Genomic DNA, 14,531 nt, shown 5'->3' on the forward strand with positions numbered 1-14,531 from the left:
AGTCAGCAGAAATTTACACGTTACTTATTGCTGTGCAAATACTGCTTGATAACACTGTCAAGTACAGTTAGCTGATGTTCATGAGTAGACTGATAAGGTGATTTGAATTTGGCCATTTTGTGCTTGGGACAAATCTGGACAATTTTCTCAATTTCCCTAAGTGTGTTTAGCTAGGGATGCAACATATTCTGGAGCCCAAGCCTTCAGTATTATTGCTGGAATATTGTCAGGACTCATTGCTGCTGTAATATCAAGAAATGGCTGAGGAGACTGTATATTATGTGGAGTGAATTGCATTGGCTGAAGACTAATATCTGTATTGGATCAACCATTCAGATCTTTTGAATTAGAGTAGTGCTGGAAAAGTACAGCAGTTCAGGCAGCATCCGAGGAGCAGGAAAATCGACGTTTTGGGCAAAGGCCCTTTGTCAGGAATACAGGTTTTTTACCTCATTCAGATCTTTTGTCTGAAGATGCTTACAAATGTTTCAGCATTTTTTTTGCACTGAAGTACTGGGTTCCCGCAGCATTGAGGATATGGGGTTATTTGTGAAGCATCGCCTCTTCCTCCTCCTGTTGGGTTTACTTGTTCATCACTGGATGCGGCAGAATTTAGAGCTTAGATATGATCTGTTAGTTATGGGAATACTTAGCCTATCTTTTACAGCTACTTCTGCTATTGGCATGCTGTTAATACTGTGTTCACGGTATTGTAGAAACCATCATCACCATCCCCAAGTCTGTCCTGTCTAACTGACAGATCAGACTTTACCAGCTTGACACTTCATTTTTAGGTATGCTTGATGTTGTTCTGAGAATGCCCTCCTCATTTTTGTTTAAGCAGGGTTGGTCTCCCAACTTGGTGGTGTTGTTTAAGATGCCAGGCTGTGAGGGTCCAGATTGTGGTGAAATAGAATTGTGTTGTTGCTGATGGATAACAGAGGTTCATAAATGCCTACTTTTTGTTACTAGATCTGTTCTATATCTGTCCTCAACCGTTTAGCACCATAGTAGTGCCACATGCTATTGACAATACTCTCTATGTTGTTAAGACGGGACTTTGGATTGACCACTGCAGAGTCATTATGGAGACAATCAGCACAGATATGGCCAGCCACATCTGTGATCAGGAACTGGGGACGATGCAGTACATGTAATCAGGAGGTTTCCTTGTCCTCATTTGACCTGATGCTATGTGATTTCATGGAGTGTGTCTGAACTGGACTTTGGGATGATGATGACGATGGTTTTTGTAATCCTGTGAGTGTAACTGCAAGGTTATTGCTTTTATTCAATTGTGCAAAAAACACTTTGGAAGGAGAAATTTGATATTGACAGACCTAACTTTCGTTTTGTCTTTTTCTGGTGCCTAGGTTGATGCTAAGTAGTCGGTTTAATTTCATTCTGTAGACTTGCTAGTCTGTTTGGCCATGTCAGATGGCAGTAAACAGTCAACACGTTCCTAAGAGTCTGGAATCACATGAAGGCCCAATGTGTAAGAAAGGCCATAATCTTTGCCTGAAGGAATTTTTTTTGGTTCTGTATATTTTGTATTTCAACTATACAGTTCCGGTCAGCAGAAATTTACACGTTACGTTTTCAGTTGGGTTACAGATTTTATAAGCTGCTGAATACCACTAATACAGGCACAACATAGAATATTGTGACCTGCTTTGCACTTTTTCCAATGCATATTGATCGATCCAACAACTCTTCGCTTTTTTTGTTAAACAGTCAGATTATATTTTGAGGTCAGTAGGAAGTTACCATTAAACCATTTGGAGCTGAGTAGTTTAAATATTTTTAATCAAATCTGTTGAGAGTTGATTATAACGTTACGGCAGATGAAACTTGCACCCGGACCTCCTGGCTTGGAGTTAGGGTTACCATCAGTGCACTAGAAAAACCCTTCCGTAGATTCATGCACTTTGCTGCATGGCTAGAACCAATAAAATCTATGTTACAGGTCAAATCAGAGAGCTTTTTTGTTCTGGTAGCAACCTTTGATGTAGCTTTGACAGCTTTATTACTTGATTAACATGGTTTGCTATCTGTTTCTCAACCTTTGAACTCGAGCAGATGTGTTTCTAAATCAGCTGGATTCAGACACTTCGGTATTAAGATAGTACTTTGACTCATGCTCTTGTACTATCTCTGCTATCAAATTAAATCTTCAACTTGCTCTATTTCTGTTCAACTTTTTACAGTCTTTATCTCCTGGGCCTTCAGATAAGTTGCTTGTTTTAAAAGGGAGTACAGGGCAGGGCTTATAGCGACTATCTATTGTTCTGTCTTTTAACTACAGCTCAATATTAATTTTTTTTTGTTTGAGTTACCAAGCTATACAGTTGTATATTGCTGTGAATGTTATGCTGAGGGTAGGGAAAATTGGAATATAAATCATCTTTTCATTACACTGACAAGCTACCTACATCTCTGTTTATTTCAGAAGATTGCAATAAAAAAATTAACTTGGCAAACTGGTTGTGTTTTATTAGCTGATTTTTATTTTTGTAGAACTTCTGGAAAAGTAAAATACTCATTCAAAATACGTACTCTTTAATAAAAATGTTGACTTTTGCATTATTTCCTTAGAATCGATTACAAATGCCTTCTTGCTAGCACAGTCTCCCTAAGATGTTTTATGAAATAGTATTATTTTCTGAAAACTGATTTAGGTGTGGATACCAGAAGCCTAACAAAGAAGATTCGAGAAAAAGGCACACTGCTGGGAAAGCTGGTCATAGATGGGACTGACAAGAACAGTCTTCCTTTTGATGACCCAAATAAAAGACATTTGGTGAAGGAAGTTTCCATTAAGGTAAAAACAAACAATCGGAAGTGCAAAAAGATCACTCAAGGTTTGTACACACTGAATTCTCCCAGACCCACCCATTCCAGCTAATTTGATATTGTATCCAATTTCATCTTGATTGCTTTAAGCATTTGTAGCAACAAATTTATATAATCTTTAACACAGAAAATAGAATCAAAGTGTTTCACACAAATGGGTAGATTAGATTAGATTACTTACAGTGTGGAAACAGGCCCTTCGGCCCAACAAGTCTACACCGGCCCACCGAAGCACACCCACCCAGACCCATTCCCCTACATTTACTCCTGCACCTAACACTACGGGCAATTTAGCATGGCCAATTCACCTAACCTGCACATTTTTGGATAGGCTGAAAAATGGCAGATGGAGTTCAATTTGGATAAATGTGCAGTATTTAAATTTGGTAAAATGAACAGAGGCAGGATTCATACAATTAAAGGTAGGGCCTAGGGTAATGTTGTAGAACAGAGGGACCTGGGGGTTCAGGGTACATAATTCTTTGCAGTTTGTGCCACACATGGGGTGGCTAAGAAGGTGTTTGGTATGCTTGTTGCCTTCATTGCTCAGTCCTTTGAGTATAGGAGTTAGGAAGTTAAGTTGAGATTGCACGGGACATTGATGAGGCCTTTTCTGGAGTACTGTCTCCAATTCTGGTCACACACTTGTAAGAAGGATATTATTAATCTAGAGAGGGTTCAGAAGAGAATTATCAGGATATTGTTAGGTGTGGAAGGTTTGAGTTATAAGGATAGGCTGGGACTTTTTTCATGTGAGTGTAGGAGGTTGAGAGGTGACCTTTGAAAGGGGCTTATTAAAATCATAACTTGTGTGTATACACAAGGTTATTGGTAGGTGTCTTTTTGCCTAGGATGGGGGATTTCAAGACCAGGGAACATCATCATAAGATGAAAGGAGAGTGACGTAAAATAAGGCAAAAAAGGCTTGAACAGATTGATATTAAGAAAATGGGTATACTGGAAATTTTGCGAAGCATCAACATACATAATTCCCCAGGACCGGACCAAGGTTACTATGGATTGAGATTGCTGCACCTCTAGCAATGATTTTTGCATCCTCGTTCTCCACGGGAGTAGTACTGGATAATTGGAGGGAGGTGAATGTTGTTCCTGGGTTCAAGAACGGGAATAAGGAAATCCCTGAGAATTAAAGACCAGTCAATCTTGCATCTATGGTAAGCAAGGTACAGGAAAGGATTCTGAGAGAGAGGATTTATGACTATTTGGAAAAGCAGTTTGATTAAAAATTGTGCCTCACAAGCCTTGTTGAGTTCTTTTGAGGATGTTACGAGACAATTTGATGAAGTTTGAGCAGTGGATGCGATGTATATGGATTTCAGTAAGGCATTTGATAAGGTTCCCCACAGTAGGCTCATTCAGAAAGTTAGGAGGTATGGGATACAGGGAAATTTTGACTGTCTGAATACAGAATTGGCTGGCCAAAAGAAGGCAGCAAAAGGTAGTGAATGAAAAGTATTCTGCCTGGAAGTTGGTGACTAGTGGTGTTCTGCAGGGATACTTTCTTGTGCCATTGTTCTTTGTATTTTTTTTTATAAATGACTTGGATGAGGAAGTGGAAGGGTGGTTCGTGAGTTTGCCAATGGTACAAAGGTCATTGATGTTGTAGATAATGTCAAGGGCTGTTACAGGCTACAACAGGCCATTGATAGGATGCAGAGCTGGGCTGAGAAATGGCGGATTGATAGCCTTAACAAATAACAGCATTAAGGTTGATAACTGTCAACAATTTCTGTTGTTAAAGCTCTGACCAGAGCTTCCACAGAATTTGGAGCGAGTTCAAATTGTCAAAATTTAAAACTATTAGAGAATTGTTTGTCAACCCTGCTAATTATCATTGAGCTTGGACTATAGTATACTTGATTCACAATTTTTTTTAAAAATTGCAACAAGTCAATAGTTGTAACATGAAGTTACATTATTCTATTGAGACTGGTTACAAAAAGCTTTATATTACTGTATATTTTCACATTTTAGAATTCAACAGTTATTAACTTTGTATAGTGTGATCAGCACTGTCAGATTAAAAGCATGAAAGGCAAAACTTTGATCTACAATTGAAATTGTCAGAGAAATGTAGAAACTCTGAGCGGGAGAATGTTTTTCGGCCCTTTTTGAGTCATCTTCATCATTCAGTATGATCATGGCTGATCCTCACTGCTATAGTCAGACAAAATGGAAAGAGACCTTCGTTTCAACTTGGCTATTAGCTGTGTTTGCCCCATATCCCTGTAAATCTTTCCTATTCATGTACCTGTCCAAATGTATCTTAAATGTACCTGCATCTACCATTCTTCTAAGAACTCTAATTTAAAGTTTAAGTGATTTCCTTTTGAGAAAACTATGTTTTTCTATCAGATCACCTTGCACCTACCCAATTGCCCTGTTATAACATCTTTAATAACATCTTCTAACAGTTCCCTTACTTCAGATGTGAAGCTAATTGATGTGTTGTTTCCGGCTTTCTGCCCTTTTTTAGAGTAAATGAGTTACAGAGCTGTTTTCCAGTCCGATGGATTCTCCCTGAATCTAATTGATTTTAATTTTCCAAAACCCATGCAACTAACTTAATTCTTAATGAATACTGCGCATCTGTATTCACCAAGGAGAAGGACATGATGGGTGTTGCGGTTAGGGATAGATGTTTGATTACACCAGATCAGGTTGGCATAAGGAGGGATTCTAAAAGACATTAAATTGGATAAGTCCCCAGGTCTGAATGAGATCTATTCCAGCTTACAGAGGGAAGCGAGAGAGGAAATAAATATCTTTGCAGCATCCTTTAACATAGATGAGGTCCCGGAGGACTAGAGAATTGCCAACATTGCCCCCTTGTTTAAGAAGGGTTGCAAGGTTAATCCGGGTAATTATAGACTGGTGAGCCTGACGTCAGTGGTAGGGAAGCTGCTAGCGAAGATAGTGAGGGATGGGATCTATTTGCATTTGGGTGAAAATGGGCTTATCTGTGATAGGCAACATGGTTTTGTACAGGGAAGGTCATGTCTTACCAACATAATAGAATTCTTTTGAGGAAGCAAGTTGTTGGAGGGAATCCTGAGGGACAGGATGTACATGTATTTGAAAAGGCAAGGACTAATTAAGGATAGTCAACACTGCTTTGTGCGTGGGCAATCACGTCTCACAAACTTGATTGAGTTTTTTGAGGAAATAACAAAGAGGATTGATGAGGGCAGAGCAGTAGATGTGATCTACATGGGCTTCAGTAAGGCATTTGATAAGGTTCCCCATGGGAGACTGGTTAGCAAGGTTAGATCGCATGGAGTACAGGGAGAACTAGCCATTTGGATACAGAACTGGCTCAAAAGTAGAAGACAGAGGGTGGCGGTGGAAGTTATTTTTCAGATTGAATGTCTGTGACCAGTGGAGTGCCATAAGGATCAGTGCTGGGTCTTCTACTTTTAGTCATTTACATAAATAATTTGGATGTGAGCATAAGAGGTACAGTTAGTAAGTTTGCAGATGACACCAAAATTAGAGATGTAGTGAACAACGAAGAAGGTTACCTTAGATTACAACAGGATCTTGATCAGATGGGCCAATGGGCTGAGAAGTGGCAGATGGAGTTTAATTCAGATAAATGCAAGGTGCTGTATTTTGGGAAAGTAAATCTTAGCAGGATTTGTATGCTTAATGGTAAGATCCTAGGGAGTGTGGCTGAATAAAGAGACCTTGGAGTGCAGGTTCATAGCTCCTTGAAAGTGGAGTCGCTGGTAGGTAGGATAGTGAAGAAGGCATTTGGTATGCTTTTCTTTATTGGTCAGAGTATTGAGTACAGGGGTTGTGGGGTCATGTTGTGGCTGTACAGGACATTGGTTAGGCCACTGTTGGAATATTGCGTGCAATTCTGGTCTCCTTCCTATCGGAAAGATGTTGTGAAACTTGGAAGGGTTCAGAAAAGATTGACAAGGGTGTTGCCAGGGTTGGAGGATTTGAGCTATAGGGACATGTTGAATAGGCTAGGGCTGTTTTCCCTGGAGCGTTGGAGGCTGAGAGGTGACCTTTTATAGAGAGATTTATGAAATCATGAAGGGCATGGGTAGGAGAAATAGACAAGGTCTTTTCCCTGGAGCTGGGGAGTCCAGAATTGGCGTGCGTAGGTTTACAGTGAGAGGTGAAAGATATAAAAGAGACCTAAAAAGCAACTTCTTCACGCAGAGTGTGGTACGTGTGTGGAATGGGCTGCCTGGGGAAGTAGTGAAGGCTAGTACAATTGCAACATTTAAAAGACATCTGGATTGGTACATGAATAGGAAGGGTTCTGGTGGGTAGGACTAGATTGGGTTGGGATATCTGGTCAGCATGGACGAGTTGGACCGATGGGTCTCTATGACTCTATCAGTGGCAAATTTGATTGAAGGAAGGACTGTAGATGTCATATAAATGGACTTCAGTAAGGCGTTTGGTAGACTGACGGGTAAAGTGAAGTTGCTTGGGGTCCAGGGTGTATTAGCTAGATGGATAGAAAATGGTTGGGTAGCAATAGTTGTGCAAGAGAGTTTCTTAAAATGGACAGCTGTGACCATTAGTATTCCGTGTTAGGACCACTGTTTGTGATGCACCTAAATGATCAGCAGGAATGTATAGGTGGTCTGATTCAGATCCCTGATGAAGGGCTTATGCTCGAAACGTCGAATTCTCTATTCCTGAGATGCTGCCTAACCTGCTGTGCTTTGACCAGCAACACATTTGCAGCTCATCTCCCCAATGTCAGAGCTCATGATATGTGGTAAGGGTTGGAGAAGTGCTTGCACTGAGAGGGGAGGATCCAGTTGTTGTGGTCCACGTAACCACCGATAATGTAAACAAAACAAGGAAAGAGGTTATGTAAAGCCAGGATGAGGAACCAAGCGCCAAAATAAGCAGAACCTCAAACATATTGCAAGAAAAAATGCAATTGTCCCAGAAGGCCATGGACTGCTTGCTCATCAGACAAACGATTGGTGTGAATTTAACGGAAGGGTCAATATGCCTCAGGTGAAGAAAGAAGTTGAGTTGGCAGGATCTTCATAGTAACCTCAGCCAGTACCAAAGTTGAACCCATGCTGTTGGTGTCACTGTATCGCAAACCAGTCAGTCAATCGTGTTGCAGCGACAGACACTTAAGGGAATATTTTAGAAAGTGCAGAAGAGATACATTCCAAAAGTCAAAGACAATATTAAACTAAAAAACAAATTATGTAAAAGGTAGGTGGCAGATCAGAAGGTTGGACAGAATAGAAGAGCAAAATATTTCTGAAAGATTAATAAGGAGGTAAAGATAAGAGCATAAAGAGAAACTTAGTGAAAAATATTAAAATATAGTTCATTCAGAGATTTAAAAGAGAATTAAAGTAAGGGCAGGTCTGGAAGAAAATTAGTCTGGGGAATTAGTAATGGAATATAAAGAGATGGCAACAAAACGAACAGATTTTTTTAATTAAAATCAGTCTTCATTAGAGAGGATACAAATAACACCCCAGAAATAGCTGTAAATCAGGAATGGACAGGGAGGCAGGAACTCAAGAAAATTAAAGCAGTACAGAGTAACTTGTTAGAACTGCATGTTCACAAGTCCCTGCATCCCAATGGACTTCATTCTAAGGTGTTAAAAGAAGTAGCTATTGAGTTAAAGACAAAGAAAATTACAGACAGAAACAGGCCCTTCCACCCTCCAAGCCTGCGCTAATCCAGATCCTCTACCTAAACCTGTCACCTATTTTCAAAGGAACTGTATCTTTCTGCTCCCTGCCCAGTCATGTGTCTGACTAGATACATCTCAAATAACGCTATCATGCCCGCTTCTAACACCTCCACAAGCAATACAGTGCAGGCACCCACTACCCACTGCATAAAGAGCTTTCCACGCATGGCTCTCCTAAACTTTACCCCTCTCACCATGAACTTGTGATGCCTTGTAATTGAGAACCCACTCTGGGAATGATGCTTCTTGCTATCAACTCTGTCATTTCCCTCTCATGATTTTGTAGACCTCAATCAGATGCCCCTTCAACCCCTGCATTTCCAATAAAAATAATCCTAATCTACTTAACTTCTCTTCATAGGTAGCACCCTCCATACCAGACAACATCTTGGTGAACCTCCTCTGCACCCTCTCCAAACCATTCACATCCTTCTAGTAATGTGGCAATGAGAACTGTACGATGTAATCAACTCAACACCCCATGTGATGAAGGGAAGCATGCCATATGCCTTCTTGACCATGCTATTGACCTGTGCTGTCACATTCAAAGTACAATGGACCTGAACACCCAGATCTCTCTATATATCAATTTTCCCCAGGGCTTTTCCATTTACTGCATAATTCGCTCTTGATTTGGATCTTCCAAAATGCATCACCTCACATTTGCCCGGATTGAACTTCATCTGTCATTTCTCTGCCCATCTCTTCAATCTATATTCTGCTGCACTCTCCGACAGTCCCCTTCATTATCTGCCACTCCACCAATCTTTGTGTCATCTGCAAACTTGCTCGTGACACAGCCAACTGGACTCACTTTTTGCTGCAGAGAAAAACATCAGTCTCCCAATTGTGCTGTTGCCTACTGCCACTACATTTCTTTTGCGTCCTCCTCTTAAAGCTTGAAGTACCTTGATTGACCTTTATCTTAACCCAAAATTATCAATTCACTTTTACCAGTTCTGCTTTAAGAACATGAGAAATAGCAGGGGTAGGCTATCTGACCCATTTGGGCTTGCTGTGCCAGCCAATAAGATCATAGTTGATCTTTGTTTGGGCTCAGTTCCACATATGTGCCCACTCATCATAACTCTTAACCCCCTTTCTGTTCAAAGATCTATTTATACCCTGCTGAATGTTTTTAGGGCAGCCTTAACTGCTTCATTGAGGAGGGAATTCCACAGTTTCAGAACCCTTTGGTGAAGAAGTTTCTCCTTAAATCTGCACTCCTTTATTTTGAGGCTATGCCTCTACTTCTAGTTTCACTCACTAGTGGAAACAACTCTCCTGCTCTTACCTATTCACTCATATCTTTCTATAAGATTCCCCCGTTATTCTTCTAAATTCCATGTTTACTCAATCTCTCCTCATAAGCCAATCCTCTATTCTAGAATCAACCTAATGAACCACCTCTGCACTCTCCAGAGCCAGTACATCTTTAAGGAAGGAGACCAAAACTGTACACAGTACTCCAGGTGTGGTCTCACCAGCACTCTATACAGCTGCTGTTTTTCTATAATCTTCCTGTTTTTAAACTCCATCTCTGTAGGACAATAGAGGACAATATTTTATTTAAGGACGATATTCTATTTGCCGCCTTAATTACCTGCAGCATTTGCAAGCCAACATTTTGACATTCATGCGCAAGGATACCCTGGTCCCTGTGCATAGCAGCATGGTGCAATTTTTCGCCATTTAAATAATCCATTTTGCTGACATCACATTATATTTCTGCTTTCTCCCACTCCCCTCTACGCCTCTAATATCTAATTAGTATTCATTTTTTAAAATATATAGTCAGTGATTTGGCATCTACGGTCTTCTGTAGTATAGAATTCCCTTCATGTGAAGGATTTTTCCTCCTCTGACTCCTAACAGCCTACCCTGTGTCCTGAGGCTGTGATCTGTGGTTCTCGACTTCCCAATCAGGAGAAACATCGTCCCGACATCTAGTCTATCCAGCCATATTAAAATTTTATGTTTCAATCAAATTCTGTTTCATCCTTGTAAATTGTAGTGAATCCAGACACATGTGAACCAGCCTCTCCTCTTAGGTAGTCTTGTTGTCCTTGGTATCAGTGTAGTGAAGCTCCACTTCTCTCTATGAAAAGTATATTCTTTCTTTTGTAGTGAGACTGTAATTGCTTTCAGGAATCCAGGTATTGCTTCCCCCAAGTCCCTGTATAACGGCAGTAAGGTATTTTTACTTACGAATGCCAATCCTCTCACAATGAAGTCCAATATACCATTTGGCTTCTTAACTGTTTGCTGCATCTGCCTGCATACTTCCATTAACTGGTGTAAGATTCTTTTGTACATCTACATTTCCAAGTATGTTAGCATTTAATTGATATTCTGCCATCCTGTTTTGCATAATAAAGTTATAACTACATTTAGCTACATTGTACTGTATCTGCCATGTGTTTGCCCCATTCAACTTACTTTGCCTTGAAACCTCCTTACAATTCAATCCCATCCAGTTTTATGCCATCAGCGCAATTGGAAATTTTGCAGGTCATTTATATACTAATTAGCTGTAGGCCAGCCACTGATCCTTGTATTATCCCACTGGCCACTGCCTGCCACCAGGAAAAAGTTCCATTTATTCACATTTTTTTTGTCTGTCAGCCAATTCTAACTCAATGCCAGTAAGAAAGAGTGAATGCTGTTCTGAACTGAGAGATTAAAAGCACCTATGTATATGACTAGATAGCAGTCCCAGACTGTACTGGAAAATTGAAAATATGCAACATCTGGCTGTGAAATGGATACCTGAGTTAGTTGCTGTTTTGACAATAATTCAAATTTAACCAGTCAGCTTATATTGTGCTCTGGAATACTAAAACTCAATTGAGTTTGAATTTATCGTTTTGTCAACATCGAACCAATGAGACAGTCCAATGTTGAGAAATAAAAATGTGGACATTGTGAAAATTGCAGAGAGAACAACTGCCATCGAGAGGGACTCCAGAAATTAGAAAACACTTCATTAAAAGGTACCTTCTCATATGAAACATACTCTCAGTAAAAAGAAAGAAGGTGACCTAGAGAGATCTTCAGCTGGAAGAAGAAAGGTACTGAAGAAGACAGCAGCTGTGTGATTTTGAAATTCAGTTGATGTAATTTTATTAAATGATATATTGGGACAGCATGTTATTATAGAATTGGAGGCAGATAATGAATAGTTAAGAGAAAAGGAGTTGTGAATAGTTGTTTAATGTTCACTTTTAGAGTTAAAGAATAAAATTGAAGCTATTTTCTTTAGTGTAATTTGGGAGTTCTTGGTCACTCATATTTTAATTGATTACGAGGCAAGGTGAGCTTTCCTGGGTTTTTGGTTAATTAACAAAGGGGTTTGTTGCTTTATTGTAACAAGGTGCTACAATTCATCTTTACATTATAGGTTTCCTGTCATCATTTAGTATTTCTGTCTATCTGAATTGTATTTAAGGGTGGTGTTTGGCTTACTGCTGATGGTACAGCATTGATGCCAGCAAAAGCTCGCCTTCACAATATTAAAACATCAGTATTTGTGTGTATAATATGTATCCTATCCTATTTAACTGTTCCACCTGTCTTATTCAACCCCCAATAGTTGCAAAGTTGCTGCGCAGTGGTTTTATTTTCATGCAGCTATGAAACTAAATTCCCCCCACACACTTTGTCTCATGGCTTATTGTGATTTCATAAATTTTAGTCATCTAACGTCTTGCATTTCTGCTCAATAAGTTACAAAGATGATCTGTTTTATTATTAGGAACCCAAAGTGTACAATCCCTCTGGAGATGTGAAAATTATGGCAGTGGACTGTGGGATGAAGTATAACCAGATCAGAAGCCTCTGTATGAGAGGTGCTTCTGTCATTGTTGTACCATGGGATTATCCTTTTAGTAATGAAGGTGAGCAGAAATATATTTTAAGGTATTACATGTTTTAAGCCACTACAGAAAAGTTGAATCAATTGGACAGCAACTGTTTGAGATGAAGGTTCTAGACTACTTTGTTTTGTTTTGAAGGGCATTTAGGAATGGGCCACAGCTGGTGGCCCTACCTGACATCCACACATCCAGAAAGATTTTTTTTTAAATGTTAGAATTATTGACATTGCAAAACTATATTAAGTACTATATCAGAAATATTGTTGCAATCCTTCTTCTAAGCACTTCATGCTGAACAGAATATTAGGCCTTTCTGCACTATTTCTGCTTATGCCTTCCTCCCTAATTGGCCAGTGCGACACAACCCTAAACTGCATTACTTTACCTAGCATGAAAGGTTAAGAAAAGTTGGAAACCTGTGCGATATGCACTGCAATAATTGTACTGCGTTCCAAAATCTTCCATCTACTCACCTGTCTATGTTGATGCACCATGGTTAATGTTATGGCTTTAGCCATAAGGCAAAGACTCTTGATAAAACTGGAATAGAATAAAGTACAGAATTGAGATGTGCCAGGAAGTAGTCATTTATATAGTGTATGGCATGATCTTGTAAAGCTTTTTTTAAAAAAAAAATTGGCAAAAAGCACCTTCATTTCTCAAGCTGAGGTACTGACCCTTTGGAAAGGGGAGGTTGTTATGGTTTGTTTGTAAGCAAATTTAGGTGGTAAATGCTGGTATTGGATTTCATATGCAATTGTTGAAGATCTGTTATGTCATCAATTAGAAACTTTGAAATGTGTATTGTAGTTATTAAATGCATGTGTTTTGTTTTTACTCTGTGAGGACTGTCAATTTTGCTTTACTCTTGCAAGAGTAAAACCACACCAAGATAATAGCTATAAAAAAGTAGACTGGAGAATTTAAGCCACCTCCTAAAATTGAAAATTAAGTTCCTTGGTATCAATGACTGTGTTTTAGTGAAGTTCTGGGAAAGAATCAAATTATTTGAAATGCCTTCTAAAGATGACAAATCTGTGTTTTACAGAGTTTGACGGGTTATTTCTAAGTAATGGACCGGGAGATCCTGAATTTTGTCAACTAACAATAAACAATCTCCGAAAGGTTGTTTGTGAAGAGAAGCCAAAACCATTATTTGGAATTTGTTTGGGTCACCAGCTTCTTTCATTAGCAATTGGAGCTAAGACGTATAAAATGAAGTAAGTGTTTATTTTGTTTGTTGAAAAGTATGGTGCTGGAAAAGCGCAGTAGACCAGGCAGCATACGAGGAGCAGGAGAATCTATGTTTCGGGCATAAAACCTTCTTCATTTTGTTTGGACTTGCATTTTTTTGTTTTTTGTTTTGTGGCAGGAACCTTTTTGTGAAGATTACAGAGTGACTTAGTTGGAGAATACAAAATTTCCTTTTGCAGTTGGAACATAAGGCAGTTAGGCGGCACGGTGGCACAGTGGTTAGCACTGCTGCCTCACAGCACCAGGGACCTGGGTTCAATTCCCGCCTCAGGTGACTGACTGTGTGGAGTTTGCACGTTCTCCCCGTGTCTGCGTGGGTTTCCTCCGGGTGCTCCGGTTTCCTCCCACAGTCCAAAGATGTGCGGGTCAGGTGAATTGGCCATGCTAAATTGCCCGTAGTGTTAGGTAAGGGGTATATGTAGGGGTATGGGTGGGTTGCGCTTCGGCGGGTCGGTGTGGACTTGTTGGGCCGAAGGGCCTGTTTCCACACTGTAAGTAATCTAATCTAATAAGCACCTAGAATTAATTTTTATTAAGTTGAGCTAGCTGATAGTAACTTATAAAATAGAACCAAGAGTGAGGCCATGTGGTTCTTTGAGCTTTTCTGCCATTCACCTAGATCATAGCTGTCCTGAAATGTCCTGACAAGGATTTTGGATAATCCAAGATGGAGGGCGAGAAATTGTGGCTGTAAGAGCTGTTCCCTTTTTTTTCGCAGTATTTTCAGTGTTGGAGCTGATTTCCTCAAATGTTAGGAGCTATAGTTACTGTTTTATAAACTGTTGCATTGTTTTGGAACTTTAGGGGGGAAAGAGATCAAAACAACAGCA

General features: G+C 39.7%; 1 protein-coding gene across 2 annotated transcripts in view; it reads left to right on the forward strand.

The window, feature by feature from the left end:
• Nucleotides 1-14,531, forward strand: part of cad (carbamoyl-phosphate synthetase 2, aspartate transcarbamylase, and dihydroorotase) — a 143,490-nt gene that overhangs the window by 31,855 nt on the left and 97,104 nt on the right. For both annotated transcript variants that reach the window (XM_060851657.1, XM_060851663.1), the window contains exons 4-6: nucleotides 2,679-2,821; nucleotides 12,327-12,468; nucleotides 13,496-13,667. In XM_060851657.1, the coding sequence (XP_060707640.1) occupies nucleotides 2,679-2,821; nucleotides 12,327-12,468; nucleotides 13,496-13,667 (457 nt within the window). The remainder of the gene's footprint in view (nucleotides 1-2,678; nucleotides 2,822-12,326; nucleotides 12,469-13,495; nucleotides 13,668-14,531) is intronic.

This window comes from Hemiscyllium ocellatum, chromosome 3, assembly GCF_020745735.1.
Source record: "Hemiscyllium ocellatum isolate sHemOce1 chromosome 3, sHemOce1.pat.X.cur, whole genome shotgun sequence".
Taxonomy (NCBI): Eukaryota; Metazoa; Chordata; class Chondrichthyes; order Orectolobiformes; family Hemiscylliidae; genus Hemiscyllium; species Hemiscyllium ocellatum.